Source organism: Microchirus variegatus (assembly GCF_963457635.1).
Source record: "Microchirus variegatus genome assembly, chromosome: 20".
In the NCBI taxonomy this organism is placed as follows: domain Eukaryota; kingdom Metazoa; phylum Chordata; class Actinopteri; order Pleuronectiformes; family Soleidae; genus Microchirus; species Microchirus variegatus.
The window spans coordinates 2131678-2149803 of NC_139821.1; the positions used below are offsets into that span (position 1 = coordinate 2131678).

The 18126-nt window shown below is 43.4% G+C and overlaps 1 protein-coding gene across 1 annotated transcript in view; it reads left to right on the forward strand.

Annotated features, from left to right (window-relative positions):
* Positions 1–18126, forward strand: part of dgkh (diacylglycerol kinase, eta) — a gene marked incomplete at its 3' end in the record, with an annotated part of 44172 nt that overhangs the window by 859 nt on the left and 25187 nt on the right. Inside the window, exons 2-5 of the mRNA XM_083906996.1 lie at positions 794–958; positions 9338–9448; positions 10354–10512; positions 14315–14395. Of these exons, the coding sequence (XP_083763122.1) occupies positions 794–958; positions 9338–9448; positions 10354–10512; positions 14315–14395 (516 nt within the window). The remainder of the gene's footprint in view (positions 1–793; positions 959–9337; positions 9449–10353; positions 10513–14314; positions 14396–18126) is intronic.

Consider the following 18126-nt stretch of genomic DNA (forward strand, 5'->3'; position numbering starts at 1 on the left):
CATAACGTATCGTAAATTGTCATATCGTAACTTATATAATAAGTTATCGTATTATATATCGTATGATAATTCATCCTATGATACGTTATTGTATCGTATTGTAAATTATCGTATCACGTCTTGTATCGTATCGTTCACATATAACCAGGTTACATAAGCTGTTTACATGGTATATTCTATTATTATTATTATCTTCTATACATTATATTGTGTTATACATGTTTTTATTTTGTTTATTTATAATATTTCACCATCTCCATAAACATTATACAGGGTTATTTATGTTGTGACTCGGTGTAAAGTGTCTGCCCTGGCCCGGGTCCGAGGTCTGCCCTGACCCCGGTCCTGGCCCGGGTCTGGTGGAGAGGGTGATGCGGGCTCCGTGCGTGTGTGATCCAGTAAAAGCAGCAGCAGCAGCGCGGGGTTCTGGAGCTGCTGTAGCTGAGGAGGAGGAGGAGGAAGGAGGGGGGAGGAGAGGCGGAGGAGGAGGTGGGAGTAAACGCCACGGAGCCCATCCCCACCGAGCCCGCGACATGCGCGTCTCCCAGCCCACTCACACTCCACCAAATCCGGCCGTGCTCAGCCGCAGAGCCGGGGAGAGATGACAGCGAGGAGGAGAGACGCTTCCTCCCGCCTCCAGGAGAGGAAAGGAGCCGCTGCCGCCGCCGCCGCCGCCGCCGCCGCTGCCGCCGCCGCTGCTGCTGCTGCCGCCGCGGAGGAGCGCGACACCGCGGCCGGTAACAAGGAGCAGGAGAATAACCCCGACTGGTTTTGTCCCATCTCCCCGCGACAGGAGCCGGAGAAGGGGCCCGCGTCCGCGCCGGGGATCCATGCCCATGTGGTGGGAGCTGTGTCCGGCTCCGGAGCCGCGGACGAGTCCTCTGACAGCGAGGGGGAGCAGGAGGGACCGCAGAAGCTGATCCGGAAAGTGTCCACATCAGGACAGATCAGGACCAAGGTAAGACACCCCCCCTGTCCCCGTGTGTCCCCGTGTGTCCTCACATGCTTTTACTTTATTAAAAATTATGTTGTTTTTGTAGGAGACGCACACATCCTGCTGTTTTGTCTCTGAGAGAAAGACACTGGTTGAATATTAAAGGGATAGTTCTGTTTTTTTTTGGAAGTGTGGGAGTGAGTCTGAATCAAAATAACATCTTAGAATACGTTTTTATGTCTTTATCTCACTGTCAGAGACACTTTTTTTGACCGTAAATTCAAGGTTTTTTTCGCTTTGTCGCTCCCACACCAAAGCCCATAGAGAAAACCAGTGATTTTGACATCACAGCAACACAGGAGTTCACAGGAGTTGTTGATCCACTGCTGCCTCCATCACCACATTCAAATGTCTTATTTTGTCAATTCGGCTTTTGAAAACATCCGTTCACATTAACGTCAGTGACACAAAGTGACCACACGAGGCAGCAGTAGACCCAGCAGCTCCTGTGTCCACCGTGAGCTAAAATCAGTGATTTTCTCTATGGGGTTTGGTGTGAGGAGAAACAAACTTCAGTTTTCTGTTGGAAAAGTCAGTCTAACAGTAAAGATAAAGACGTCAACATGTTCTTCAGATATTGTAGACTTAAACTGCTACTCCAGAATATCCCTTTATTATGATGTGCACTTTGACCTTTACCTGCTGGACCTTTTTTACGACACATGCAATTGCAGTGATGAAGCTCAGAGGCAGCACTGGTTTGGTTCAGTTTATTCAGCCGTGTCCACGTTTAACGACGGAAAAAAAACGATCCAATAAATCCTCAATATCGTACGACAATAAAAGAATACAATCACACTCGCACAGAGAAGGAAATGGAAACTCTTCTGCTCTTATAAACCTATGACTTTATCTCAAAATAATGTTTTCTGCATCACAAAAACACTAAATCAAGTGAAGGTAAAGCCTGTGCGTTTATTTCTTTACTCTTTAAAGTTGCCTGCTGGTTTAAAAAGTACACATTTGCCTGTAAAATGCAACTACTTTTGAAATCAGATCAAAAAAGCTTGTTTTATTTGTATGAACGTGTGTTGAATAATGCATGTAAAGTGCAGCCAGGGCTGAGTAAGAGGACGCTGCGCTGACTCTTACCTCTGACACCCAAGCTTTCTTGGCCCACTGGTTTGTTTTACGGCGTTTACGGAGCGTCGTCGTCGTCCTCCCACACTTAATTATTGACTGCTCCACTCCACCCCACCTGCATTATTCACCACACGCAGGAGTTTATTTACTCGAGATGATGGCAGGTCTCACCTGTCCTAACCTGTCCAAGTCTGTCACACATATATATATATACTGTACGTTATGTTCACAGGCTTTGTTTTTCTCCTGTTATTTAACAAACACATTTAGCCCTCACATCCTTCATGTGAGTTGGGCTGTGAAGTGACCACAATGGCCACTGTGTGGCGCTAGACACGCTATAATTTGTATCAATATTGTGACAATATTGTATTGAGACTTAAATATTGTGATAATATCATATCGTAACTTAAATATCGCGATAATATTGTATGGTAGCTTAAATATGGTATCGTAGCTTAAATATTGTGACAATATTGTTCGTGACTTAAATATCGTGACAATATCATATCCTGACTTAGATATCGCGATAATATCGTATCGTAACTTAAATTTGTGACAATATCATATCGTGACGTAAATATTGCGATGCTATCGTATCATAACTTAAATATTGTGACAATATTGTATCGAGTCCTTAATATCAGGATAATATCGTATTATTTTGACAATAACGCATCGTGACTTAAATATCGTGATAATATTGTATTGTAACGTAAATATTGTGACAATATTGTATCGTAACCTAACTATTGTGATAATATTGTATCGTGACTTAAATATCGTGATAATATATTGTAACTTAAATATCGTGACCATATCGCGCAATAATATATTAATATTTTGACAATATCGTATTGTGGCCTAAATATCGTTATATATCGTATTAATATTTTGACAATATCGTATCGTATCAGGATAATATCATATAGTGATATCGTATCGTGCCCTAAATATCGTGATAATATCGTATTGTGACTTAATTATCGGGAAAATATCGTGTTCATATTGTGACAATATCGTATTGTGACTTAAATATTGTGATAATATCGCGTCAATATAATACGCGGTTTGTTTTTTAACTCACCTGAAATCACTGACAGACGCTAAGCTACATGATGAGCTAACATTCGCTCCCACTGTAACTGTAACCCATGTTCCTAGCATGTTGACATTGCGCTAACAATGCTAGTCGCAATGTGTGTGTGTGTGTGTGTGAGTGAGTGACTAATGGATCATGCAGACACACTCACTGAGTGCTGTTCCACTGCTTTGTTTGCTTTGTGCTCTAGTGTGTGTGTGTGTTTTGTCAGAATTCTTGTTTATAACCTGTCTAATCTAATCGAATATCTATATCTAATCTAATATTTATTTACTGTGATGAGTCAAAACAACAAGTTCTTTCAGCCTCAGTTGACTCTTAAATTGTCTTTATATCATTATAAGTGTCATACGTCAATCCCAGAATGGCCGTGTTGGGATTATTACCAGTGTTGTGCGTTCAGTAATCCCGTCTTTCCTGCCTCTAATTTCGGGATAAAAACCATGTGTGTCATCGAAGTCTTTCGTGAGGGTTTGGTTTTTTAGCGTTTCCATGTGGAGGACACGCCCACATCTGAGTGTTGTGGCGTTTGTGTGGCTTTTGCCCACTCGCATGTCTGGATTGTGTACTCCCTGAGCGAGCGTAGGCAAAGAGGAACAGAACAATTCTATATATTCTCCTCTCTGACACCGAGAGCTTCGTTATGTAAACAGGAAATTTGCTGCTTCGCTTTTAACACTCAAATGTTCCATTTCAGCTGGAGGGGAAGCGATGATGATGATGATGATGATGATGATGATGGGGGGGTTGTAAAAGAACGCCACCGATCTGTCATATCTCCCACTCCCGAGCGAGTCCTTGTTTGTGCGACGCGGCGTCTAATTGAGGTAATCGTGCGTAAATTGCCGTCCTCACCAGCCTCACTTAACGTCCACCTTCCACCCACTCGACACGCGTACGCCTTCCCACTCGAGGACGCCGCCGCCGCCGCCGCACAAAGGAGATCACCGACAGGGGAACTGCCCCCTTTGGAGAACGCCGGGTTGTAATTTTCCTTGTCACCATGGTGACATCTTTAGACGGGGACTGAGCTGCAATTAGGGGAGGACAGACAGTGGAAGACCTCCTCTCCTGTCGAGGAGGAGGAGGTGGAGGGTGATCCTCAGAGACTGTGAAAGACTCCAGTGTTGCAGGACTCCACAGACCGGACTCCGAAGTGGAGGTATAATATAATAGATCCTCACAGAAGACACTGGTCCTCTTGTCTGCTGAGACACAATGAGGAGGCCGTGGTCTTCACACACTGGTCTGTTCTGGTTCTGGTTGCAGCCGCAGCAGTTTTGTTGAATCGGTCATGAGTTTCTTTTTAATTGTCGGACAACGGGGTTCCTTTTTCTTTTGTCGTAAAACTAAATGCATGCGTGTGTGAGTGTGAGTGTGTGTGTGTAGAGGTCAAGACCAGGTCAAGACCAAGAGGACTGGTCTTAGTCCTGACATGATCTCACGCTGCCTTGTTCTTGGTTTTTGCTGCTGTTCGAATCTTGTCCTGGTCTAGATTTGGTCTTACCCTACCTTGTTGTTGGTCTTGGCCTCACTTTGTCTTTGGTCTGACTTGGTCTCGCCTTGCTTTGCATTTGGTACAAGTCTGTCTTGGTCTTGACTAAGTCTTAGCATGCCTTGTTCTTGGTATAAATCTGGTCTTGGTCTTAATTTGGCCTTGCTGTTGGTCTTTGTACAAGTCTTTTCTTCTTGGTACAAATCTGGTCTTGGTCATGCCCTGCTTTGCTTTTGGTCTTGGTTCAGTTCTGGCCTTGGTCTTAGCATGCCTTGCTCTTGGTACAAGTCTGATCCTGGTCTTGATTTGGCCTTGCTTTTGGTCTCACTCTACCTTAGTTTTTGGTAGATATCTGGTCTTGGTCTTGGTATAGTTAGTTCTGATCTTGCCCTGCCTTGATCTTGCTCTCTTTACTGGGCTTGGTCTTAATTTGGCCTTGCTGTTGGTCTTTGTACAAGTCTTTTCTTCTTGGTACAAATCTGGTCTTGGTCTTTCCCTGCTTTACTTTTGGTCTTGGTACAGTTCTGGCCTCGGTCTTAGCGTGCCTTGTTCTTGGTACAAGTCTGAACTTCATCTTGATTTGGTCTTGTCTTGCCTTGCTTTTGGTGTTGGTACAGGTTTGCCTTGGTATTTGTCTTCTTCTTGGTACAAGTCTGGTCTTGGTCTTGATTTGGCCTCACTCTACCTTTGATTTCTGTCTTGGTACATATCTGGACTTGGTCTTGTCCCTGCTTTGCTTTAGTTCTTGGTCTTGGCATGTCTTGCTCTTGGTTCAAGTCTGATCCTGGTCTTGATTTGGCCTTGCTTTTGGTCTTGGTACAAATCCTGCCTCGGTCTTGATTTGGTCTCACTCTACCTTTGGTTTTTGTCTTGGTACATATCTGGTCTTGGTCTTGCCTTGCTTTGCTTTTGGTCTTGGTCCAAGTTAACTTGGTCTGTCTTCTTCTCGGTACAAGTCTTGTCTTGGTCTTGATTTGGTCTCACTCTACCTTGGTTTTTGGTAGATATCTGGTCTTGGTCTTGGTATAGTTAGTTCTGATCTTGCCCTGCCTTGGTCTTGATTTGGCCTCACTCTACCTTTGATTTCTGTCTTGGTACATATCTCGACTTGGTCTTGTCCCTGCTTTGCTTTATTTCTTGGTCTTAGCATGCCTTGCTCTCATTACTGGTCTTGGTCTTGATCTTGTGAGTGAATGAGCCTATTTTTTGAAGTCCCTACGACCCCCATGAACACCTCGAGTCGCAGTCGCCTCGGTGTTCAGGGCGAGCGCAGCGCCCCCCTGAGGCCTGACACTTCAAACACTCTCTCTGACCTTTGCTTCTTTTGATTTAAACCACTTATAAAACAATTAAGCCGATGGAAAGCGGAAAGCCTATTTTTACGACGTCTAATTAATGAGATAGAAACCTCACGAGGTCAAGAGGGAGCTGCTAATTAGCGTAAGCTCCGGGGATCAAGGTGAAAAAGAAGACGACTAGTATTATTATTATTATTATTAGGAGTGGACTGAATGTCCTCTGTCCACCACGGTCCAGATCCTGCAGGAGTTCAGTGTTTGTTCTGGTGTCGTCAGGAGCGTCCAGGGAACTTCTGCTGCAGCTCTGAGAGACCACAGCTGCTGGACTCGTTTGGACGGACTGTACCTTTGTCCATTGTGTGTGTGTGTGTGTGTGTGTGTGAACATGGAGATCAGGTTACTCATTTTTCTCTGGCACAGGATTCTCTCTCCGTCTTCCTCTCTCTCCGTCTTCCTCTCTCTCGTTCATTTGAGCTGAGGGGAGTCGCGCGGCGCACAGAGGCGAAGCAAAGCGACTATTTATAGCTCACTTCTGGCCTACTTGGCAACAGGAAGGAGATGAAGACAAGGAGAGGAACTATGGAGGCCAAGGAGGGACAAAATAGGAAATAGGACACCCAACTAGAGCAAAGTCACTTCTGCTCGGCCAAACGTTTTTATCGACCTCCGGAGGTATATGTTTTCGCCGGTGTTTGTTTGTTTGTTTGTCTGTCTGTTAGCAACATAATTTTCAGGAAATGTCCGCATTGGGACCAGGAGCAAGTGATTACAAGTGAATTTTGGGCGTGATCCGTAGACGCTATCTATTGGAAGCTATGCTAATAGGCTAATAGTGCATTCCAGTTGCACTCTGTAATTTCCCAGTTTTTTTCAATTCCTAGCTTAAAGCTGTAGTTTTAGCGTCCGACTTATGTACACGACTTGTTTAGCTTGCTAGTTAGCAACTGAGCTGCAGTGATATTAGCTGGTTATATCTGGACATGCCATCATGATTTCACAATAACAATATTTGTGATGAAACATTATTATTGACCTCTGCCAACGAGGTATATGTTTTCGTCTGTCTGTTAGCAATGTAGCTCAAAATGTCACTGACGGATTTGGATTACATTTTCAGGAAATCTTCGCAATGGGACCAGGAACAAGTGATTCAATTTTGGGTGTGATCCGTAGATGCTATCCCTATTTTTATTGCTATTTTGTATGCACTGAGCTGCCTTGGCAGAGGTCTGCGCTCTCTGAGTGCTTTTCTTTTTATTATATTATATTATATTATCAAGTTAGCAAACTAGCTACAGTGCTAAAAGGGTGAGAGTTGTAGTTTTTTCACTGTTTTACTGTTGTTTTGCTAATGCTAGAGGTCCTGTGTGTGTGTGTGTGTGTGTGTGTGTGTGTGTGTGTGTGTGTGTGTGTGTGTGTGTGTCTGTGTTTTAATCCGTCCTCAGATGTTGGTTAAGATTTCCTCGCCGAGGAGTTCCCTGAGCAGAGAGAACACTCGACAAGGCTAAATGAGGAGATGACGTCACTGCGTTTATTATCATTATTCTTATTGAAAGCTGCAGGCCTTGTAGGGAAGTCAGCGTGGAGGTATTTCACTTTAATCCACCGCAGGAATCCAGTCGTCAGACCTACACTTCGTACCTATAGAAAGAGAAAGAGAGATTTTACAACCTTTAATCTCCTCTTCCTCTGTTTAATCCACACAAACCTTTGCAGTAAAGATGTAGGTTTAATCTGATATTCTCTGTCTGTGGCAGAAAGTGAAGTTAAATAAATGTCTTTACGAGGCAGGAAGGACCTTTGCTATGTGACGCTGCACGGGCGTTGGATTTGAAGCTATGCTAATAGGCTAATAGTGCATTCCAGTTGCACTCTGTTACTTGTAATTTCCCAATTTTTGATCAGGAAGTTATAATTCCTTAATTCCTAGCTTAAAGCTGTAGTGTTAGGGTCCGACTTATGTACACCACCTGTTTAGCTTGCTAGTTAGCAACCTAGCTACAGTGCTAAAAGGGTGAAAATGGTTGTTTTTCACTGTTTTACTGTTGTTGTTGTTGTTGTTGTTTGTGTTTTCATATATCAAATTCACTATGTTAGCTTTCTAGTTAGCAAAGCTAGTTTTAATGCCACTACGCACCAAATAACTTTACTTTGACATACAGAGGAAGTGACGTGGCGTTTCCCACGGCCCCTGCGCTGTAGCTTGCCAGGTAGCGACCTAGCTGCAATGCTAACTTCCACCTGACTTGTTTAGCTAAAGCTGATATTTGCTCAGAGTTATATCTGGACATTCCATCATTCCTGATGTCACAATAACAATATTTGTGATGAAATTTCCCCCGGAATTTCAAAATAAAAGCATTGCTATGGAACGGGAATATAAAATGTATTTATGATGAAAATTTGATAAAATAAAAAAAAACATCCATAAATAACTAACCATTATGTGAAGGGCCCATATGTGGCCCACGAGCCGCATGTTTGACACCAGCAGTGTGTGTGTGTGTGTGTGTGTGTGTTGAGCTACAGTGTTTTCTGTGTTTAAGTTGACACAGCTGGTGGTGGGCAGGATGTCAGCTTCAGGCCAGTGTGTGTGTGTGTGTGTGTGTGTGTGTGTGTATATGTCTGTTTGTAATTCTCTTCTCTGAGCAGCAACAGCTTTCCTCTGCTATTAATAGACTGTGTGTGTGTGTGTGTGTGTGTGTGTGTGTGAGCTCCACCTCTCCTGTGTCCAGAGAGAGTGATACATACTGTATATGTGTGTGTGTATATATACGGGGTCAAAGTTCAAAGTCAGACTCTTAGCTGTGATGGTTAAGGTGTTTTGACGTGTCCTCAGTAAGATATAACATCAAGAACACACACGTTCTTTTAAGGTTATTTACAGGGGAAAATATCCCTTATTTTTCACTCTGTCATCTGTTTCATGTTCACGTTCTCATCCATCATCGTGTGACAATGTTACGACGTGAGATTCTGTTCGGTTTGGATTAATCCACAACTTCTCCTCCTCCTCCATCACTCTCTTCTTCTCTGTGGTCTGTGTGTGTGTGTGTGAGATAATGAGTTTCCTTTCTTCTCCACTCTCTGGTTTATCCCTCGTCCTCCATGCGTTAAATTGTTGCTCACACACACACACACAAACACACACAAACACACACACACACACACCCACACACACACTTAAATGGAGCGTCATTTCAAACACAGACACACAACCACTGTCTGGTATTAATCTACAGGAAACTGCTAACAGCCTGTTAACGTGTGTGTGTGTGTGTGTGTGTGTGTGTGTGTGTGTGTGTGTGTGTGTGTGTGTGTGTGTGTGTGTGTGTGCGTGTGCGTGCGTGTGTGTGTGTGTACAGACGAGTATAAAGGAGGGACTGCTGCTGAAACAGACCAGCTCCTTCCAGAGGTGGAAGAAACGATACTTCAAACTAAGAGGCCGAACGCTTTACTACGCCAAAGACGCCAAGGTACACACACACACACACACACACACACACACACACACACACACACACACACACACACACAGACACACACACATCTTCTATCACATGAGTTATCATCTTAATTTGACTTTTAATCTGAAAGTCTCAAACTTGTGGCCTCTCAGGTGATTTAATGCAGCCTTTAAGATCAAAACAAAGGCTTTTATTTTGAAATAATGTGAAATGTCATCAAAAAATGCCATTATTGACACATTATAATGGAATATTGTGATATAATTTAAAATCATCAGCACCTTTTTGCCACTTAAATGTGTGTTTTCGATATTTATACACTCATTTTGCCTCACAAATATGTTTTTTATTGTGAATTATCCATCTTAACGTATCAAAACAAAGGCTTTTATTTTGAAACGATGTGAAATATCATCAAAAAATGCCATTATTGCCACATTATAAGGGAATATTGTGAAATAATTTAAAATCCTTAGCACCTTTTTGTGTGTGTGTGGTCATCTGAGGTTTCAAACCTGTGGTCCACGGGCCACATGTGGACCCTCAAGCGATTAAATGTGCCCCCTAATGTCACTTAAATGTGTTTTTGATATTTATACTTTAGACTCATTTTGCCCCACAAATGTGTTTTATTGTGAATCATCTGTCTTTACGTATCAAAACATGGCTTTTATTTTGAAATTATGTGAAATATGGTAAAAAATGGCACATTATAATGGAATATTCTGATGTAAAGACTTTTATTTTCACTTGACTGCCCCCTAATGACCAGACCTGATACTCTGGAGTTTGAGACCCCTGTTTTAAATCCATTTTCTTAACTTTTAATCTTTCCTTCCCTACTTCCTGTAATAACCTAACCTGCTCGATGTGAAACGTGTGTGTGTGTGTGTGTGTCTGTGTGTACACACCAGTCTGGCAGCGCCTTGGCTCGCTGGCAGCAGAGGGCGCTGCACAGAGTGTCCAGGAGCCGCGTGTGCTGGCGGCTTGTGTCCGTGTGCTGGACGGGCGCGCGGCACTCCCCGCCGCCGCTGGGCGCCAGCGGATCTGAGGAAGGCCTAGTGAGAATCCGGGTCAGCACAGCGCGGCCAGAGGTCACGGGGGTCAAAGTTGACGAGCTTAGCCGCTTAAAACCATCCACGCTCTCTCACGCCTGTAAACGACAGCGCTGCGTTCATGTCACGCGGCAAACGTGAACAACAGCGATTAGCTGTGTTAGAGTTCAGGCTCCGCCCCCTTCTGAGTTTTGGGCAAATTTTTTCCCGATTTCTTTTTTTAGGCCATATGACATGAATGCAGTGTATATAATATAATGCAGATAAATCCGCAGGTTGGGCAGCAAAACACGTACAGTGAAGTGACGCTATAGGGCTGGGACGATAAAAAAGGCGCTAGCAACCAGTGAGTTATCATTACTGTGATAATCGCGAATTATGGTAAATCGTAAGTCGTAAACATAATAATACCTTTTTACACATTTACTACATTGTCTTTTCCTCGTAGACGTGCAAAATACCATGTTAGTGACCAGTGTCGCTAACAATAGCTAGTCCGAGGAACGTTAGCGTCCATGTCTTCGCAACTAGAATGCGATGTGCCACTAGGGGGCGCCTTCATCTTTCCAGTCAGCAATAAGCAAATGTTCATTCATTATTGTGATAATCCCGAATCAAGGGGAAATCGTAAATACAAAAATTTCCCGAAATTTCCGAAACACTTTTGTCGCGTTTATTTCACAGTGAACCGTAAACATAATAATACTCTATTTTTTTACTCGTAGTTAAATACCATGTTAGTAACCAGTGTCGCTAATAATAGCTAGTCCGAGAAGCGTTAGCGCCCGTGTCTTCGCACCTGGAACGTGATGAACTCGGGCGTTGACGTCACTTCCGATATATAAATATAACGCAGCGTCGCCACAAGGGGGCGCCTCCATCGAGGGGAAATCGTAAATACAAACATTTATTTCACAGTAAATCCGTCGTAAACATTGTACTGTTTAAATTCTTACTCGTAGAATTTCGCGCAACTGGAACACGATAATCTCCCACTTCCGACTTGTGGTCATCAACATACAGTGCCACAAGGGGGCGCCTTCATCTTTACAGTCGGGGAATCACTTGATTTATGATATCATCTCATTCACGATTGTTTCTGACTAAAATGTTGAGTCAAAATCGCAGATATTTTTGATCGCGCTAATGGCGACATGGGCTTTTGATATCGTCCCCTCTCTAACGTGTTTTGCTCGTCCTTCCTGTTAGCGTTAGCGTTAAGAAGTCGCTCGATGGCCGTGCTGGGAGAAACAAAACGTTCACTAAACCAACTACGATTTCTGCTTCTTCTTTTTTTTAACAGCGAGTTCTCTCCATCATGGCCGGACGGCGACGTTAGCCTTTAGATAAGACCATGTTCATCCACTCTGGTGCGTCCAGTGTGGCCTGGCTGCCTGTGCTGCCCTGTGCCCAACAAGCCTGACCTCCTCATGGATCCATTAGTCAGGTCTGCATCCCTGCACCTCCCTCCCTCCTCCACTGTTATACACTGAAGAAAAGGGTCTTTAAATACATGTTCACGTCTTTATTTCACTGTTAGACAGACTTTTCCAACAGGAACCTGAAGTTTGTAAACCACTCACTCTCCCACACCAAACCCCATAGAGTAAACCAGTGATTTTAACATCACAGCACACAGGAGTTCACAGGAGTTGTTGATCCACTGCTGCCTCCATCACTAACTTACAATGTCCTATTTTGTCAATTCGGCTTTTGAAAATCTTCATTCAGATTAAAATCAGTGACACAAAGTGACCACACGAGGCAGCAGTAGACCAGCAGCTCCTGTGTCCACCGTGAGCTAAAATGACTGATTTTCTCTATGGGGTTTGGTGTTGGAGAGACACACGTCAGGTTCCTGTTCTAAAAGTCTGTCTCACAGTGAAGATAAAGACGCGAGCGTGTTCTTAAAGACGTCGTAGACTTGACGCAGGTGCAGATTTTATAAAAGTATAGGAGGGAGGAGGTGGAAGGAGACGGGAAAGGAGACGAGGGGACGAGGTCGCAGGGATGCAACTTGGCTAGTGGATCCGTGGGTCACAGACGGTCTGGACGTTTGCCTTTGTCCACCATCAACTGTCAGCTTTCATTACAGCTTCCCTCAAGACTGTGTGTGTGTGTGTGTGTGTGTGTGTGTGTGTGTGTGTGTGTGTGTGTGTGTGTGTGTGTGTGTGTGTGTGTGTGTGACAGAAAAAGAACTCAAAGTTAGTACACACACGTGACGCAGCGGCCACCGGGGGGAGGGCAGTGTTGATGTTAGCATGCCACTCATACTCAGGCTGACACACACACACACACACACACTGATGGGCATATGTGTGTGTGTGTGGAAGTGCTTGGACACACACACACACACACACTGAGTAATTTCTGGCCGGCGTCCCACTGCAGGCCTGGGGAGAGCGTCGTCGTCGCTAACCGGGCATTCCCTCTGACAGCTGCAGCTATTCACACACACACACACGTGCACGCACACACACGCGCACACACACACACACACACACACACACACTGTTTTTGGCCCGTGGCTCCTGCAGAGCTCAGCTGCAGCAGCTTCAGAGTCACCGTAACGTCGTCACGCGGCGCGTTAACTTTATTATTAAACGTAAAAACCTGATCTGCCGTCACGTTCTTCGCTCGCTGAGAAAACAATAAAACGTTTATAAAAACGCACTTTAACGTCTCGCCGCACGACAAAGTCCACGTTTGCAATTTGGCCGAGTGTATTTGTCGTCGTCTTTCACTCCTTTTAATGTCTTCGTTGTCATTTTTTGTTATTTTTTTGTCTTTTTGTCATATTATATCTCTTTCTAGGGTAATTTCTGTCTTTATCTTCTCATTTGTAGTTTTTCAACTGTTTTTCGCGATTTTTTTGTCATTTTCCACATCTTTGTAGTGATTTTGTGTCCCTCTGCTGTCATTTTCTTACCCCTTTAATGTCTTTTTGTCATATTTTGTCTCTTTCTCTCATTTCTCTCTCTTTGTTGTCTTTTTTCCCCTCGTTCGTCATAGTTTTTCAACTCTCTGTGCTCATTTTCAGTTTCTTTGGTCTTTTTCTTGAATAATTTGTCTCTTTGTCATCGTTCTTGACATCTTTGTCTCTGTTTTGAGTCATTTTGTGAGCAATTTCTTGTTATTTTTTACCCTTTTGTGGTCACGTTTGTCTCTTTTTAGCATATTTTGTCCTTTCTACTTCTGTTTTTGCACTTATTTATGTCTGGATTCTTTCATTTTTCAGCCTTGTGTGTCTGTTTTGTGTCTCTAGTGTGTTTTGAGCTGTCTCGTGCGCTCCTCTGACATCACTTTGTCATCACTTTCTTCTCCTTCGTCGTCACTCCTGTCTCACTTTAACGGCCGTTTTCAAACAGAACCACTGATCCGTCGAGCTCTTGGGCCTCTGCCCGCAATCCCTCCGTGTTTCAGGAGGTATTTGGCGCTCGCATGTTATCTGACGCTCGCAGCTTCTCGTAATAAACCCGAAAATAGACTTTAACTGCGGAAAATAAAGTCCAACAGTGTGTGTGTGTGTGTGTGTGTGTGTGTCTTAAATATACCCGTCAGACAGAGTGTGTGAGTGCTTTCATGTGTTTGATCTGACAGGTTCATTCTAAGGTTCTGCTGCTTTGTCCATAATAAGACGACGCTTCATGCTCTAGTTTATAATAAGGATAAGAGCTGAGGACAGAGACATGTCTACACAACGTTAACACACTCTGTGTGTGTGTGTGTGTGTGTGTGTGTGTGTGTGTGTGTGTGTGTGTGTGTGTGTGTGTGTGTGTGTGTGTGTGTGTGTGTGTGTGTGTCTTCGTCCTCTCTGCAGTCTCTCATCTTTGACGAGGTGGACCTGTCAGACGCCAGCGTCGCAGAGTCCAGCACCAAGAATGTCAACAACAGCTTCACCGTGAGTGGACGCACACACACACACACACACACACACGCGCACACAGACACACACACACAAAAATCTAAGAAAACATATCAGTAACGTCGCAATTTTGTTTTATTAATGTCACAAAAAACGTTTTACTTGCGTCACATTAACCATAAATCAATAAACACGTTATTTACTCACAGCTCCAGAACAAAAAACTGTTTAATTTCAATAAATGTTACTGATAAAACAATAAAAAAAACTGCAAATCGTGTTGCTATTCTTCAAAAACACACGTAAGTAACAATAAGAAATCTATATTATTATTATTATTATTATTACTGAATTGTTCCGAAGAAACAATCATCAAAACACGTTATTAGTGTTTAAAGAAATATTTGTTGTACTAATGTCACAAAAAGAGACATTAATAACGTTAGCGATAAAACACTGCAAATTGTGATGCTATTCTTCAAAAAAACATGTGAGTAACGTTAGGAAAACTACGTTATTATTATTACTTTTACTAAAATGTAAATGTAGGAAAAAATCACCAAAACATGTTATTAATGTACTAATGTCACAAAAAGCTAGCGTTGAATTTTTTCATTTTCCTCATGTTACAAAAAGAGACGTTAATAACGTTAGCGATAAAACACTGCCGATCGTGTTGCTATTCTTCAAAAAAACCACGTAAGTAATCCACGTAAACATGCTTCAAATGTTAGCAAAAACACGTGAGACTAAAGTAACAATAAAACACGTTAAAAACATTGTAATCTTTTCCACAAACCTGATTTCAAAACACGTTAATCACGTGACAGAAGAAGACGACGAGGTGTTCGTCTCTGTCTTCTCTATAAATGTCTCTGCTGCCCGCGAGTCTTTCTATTATTAGAAACACGAGGAGGAGGAAGAGGAGGATGAGGAGGAGGAGGCGCGGCTATTTTTAGCTGCAACTTGTCATGAATACGATTACTGCTGCAGCTGAGCATCAGCATCTCTGTGAGGAAGAGGAGGAGGAGGAGGAAGGAGAGAGAGAGAGAGAGAGAGAGGGATGAGGAGTGAGGACAGAGGAGAAGTGAACGTAGAGACGTGGAGGTGAATGGGGAAGAGTGAGTGATTGATGGGAAACGACTGCGGATCAGCGTGAGGAGGAGGAGGAGGAGGAGGAGGAGGAGGCTGCAGTGATGTCACAGCAGCGCTCATACAGTACTGTAGGGAGAGGAGGAGGAGGAGAGAGGAGGAGGAGGTGAAGACGCCGCAGCAGCAGCATCAGCAGCAGTGAAGGTAACGTGATAAAACGTGGTTTTCCACATGCTAACGCGCTAACACGTGTGCATCCAACCACGAGAGAGAGAGAGAGAAAACACGGCAGCTGTGTCTGTCTCTATGAGGACGACTGATGATGATGATGATGATGATGATGATGACCGTGTGTCTCCTGCAGGTTTGGACGATGTCTCGAATGTGCAGAAATGTCACTCAAGTGTGTGTTTACTGTGTGTGTGTGTGCGTGTGTGTGTGGGGAGAAACCTGCATCCCATAATAACGCGTTCAGTGCACGGTGCAGGTCGTTATTTTCCCTCTGAGACAGACTTTTCCAACAGGAAACTGACGTTTGTACTCTCCCACACCAGTGAGTGATTTTAGCTCACAGGGGACACGGGAGCTGATGGTCTACTGCTGCCTCGTGTGGTCACTTTGTGTCACTGGTTTTAATCTGAATGGAGATTTTCAAAAGCCGAATTCACTAAATAAGACATGTGAAGTTAGTGATGGAGGCAGCAGTGGATCAACAACTCCTGTGAACTCCTGTGTCTCTGTGATGTTAAAATCACTGGTTTTCTCTATGGGCTTTGGTGCAGGGAGAGTGAGTGGTTTACAAACCTCAGTTTCCTGCCTCACATGGTGGTGGCTGAGGTGCTGGAGGTTCAGAGTTGACTTTGAGAAGCAGCCGTTGTCGTCAGGTCGTAAAAAAAAAACACTGACCTAGTCCTCATGGAGACCAGAACCTGGTCCTAATGAGGCAGAACCTCCTCATATCTGAGGAACTGGTTAAGGTTGATTTGAATTGTGGTTCAAGTTGGTGATGAGAGTTTGTTTAATCTGACACACACACACACACACACACACACACACACACACACACACACACACACTGAAGGTCAGTGATCAACAGAGGTTTTCCACACTTGAGGGATGCCTAGTGCCATTTTTGGAAACATTAGTGTCTGTTTCCCCTGGCAACCAAACCACAGTCTTATCGACACACACACACACACTGATACACACACACACACACACTGAGACACACAGTGTTGTGTTGTGATTAATGACAGACAGAAACACTGAAGGGAGCAGAAGAACAGATGTTAGTCACTGTTGTTGTGATCGATTGGAGGTGATTGATCGATCAGGGAAGTGAACGGACGTCAGGTCGGTGTCTTCAGGCTCTTCTCATGTCAGAAACACTCCGTCAACAAACAATCACTTTATATTGGAGCAAAATTTGTTTTTGATACTATATATATATACACACCATAGAGAAAATCAGTGATTTTAGCTCACAGGGACACAGGAGCTGCAGGTCCTCTGCTGCCTCGTGTGGTCACTTTGTGTCACTGAAGTAAGTCTGAACGTAGATTTTCAAAAGCCGAATTTTACAAAATAAGACATGTGAAGTTAGTGATGGAGGCAGCAGTGGATCAACAACTCCTGTGAACTCCTGTGTCTCTGTGATGTTAAAATCACTGGTTTTCTCAATGGGCTTTGGTGTGGGAGAGTGAGTGGTTTACAAACTTCAGTTTTCATTTAAAAAAAACCCAAAGATATATGTTCTTAAATGTCTTAAATATATTGTTTGTCAATTGATCTCAATGTTAGACAGACTTTTCCCACAGGAAACTGAAGTTTGTAAACCACTCACTCTCCCACACCAAAGTCCATAGAGTAAACCAGTGATTTTAACATCACAGAGACACAGGAGTTCACAGGAGTTGTTGATCCACTGCTGCCTCCATCACTAACTTACAATGACTTATTTTGACAATTCGGCTTTTAAAATATTTAATCTAGACATACCTGAGCGACACAAAGTGACCACACGAGGCAGCAGTAGACCAGCAGCTCCTGTGTCCCTGTGAGCTAAAATCACTGATTTTCTCTATGGGGTTTGGTGTGGGAGACTTAAACTGGATGTAGATTTTATTTTTGTCTTTATTTTTCTGATTACAGAGAGATTTACTGAAGTTTCCCTCGCTGCCTTCTGCAATAAAAAAAAACAAGTTTCTAAAACGTTAAGATGAACCAAACGACTCAAGTATTCAATCGAGCGGTGTCATAAATAATGTACTACACACACACACACACACAGGGATATGTGAAGCTTGCTAATCTTTGATAACGTGAACAAACTCGAATCATAACGTGCAGTTTTTCTGTGTTCACTATACAGTAAATGTGTGTTCACACAAATATAAATAGGTCCATGTTTGCACTCTGGTTTGCTCTGAATGTGTAATTTGGTACAGTATGTTCTGATTTGGCTGTTGGCTGCTGTGTGTGTGTGTGTGTGTGTGTGTGTGTGTCAGTAGCATCTTTGCACCTTCGACTGACACCGCACACACACACACACACTTACATAAGACAGCTCCTCTCAGAATAAGTGCTGCCCTTCTGCTCCTGCTTCTTTTCTAGCTGCATGTGTGAACGCACTGTTAATGAGGCTCAACGACCATGTCTGAATGTACAGAATATGC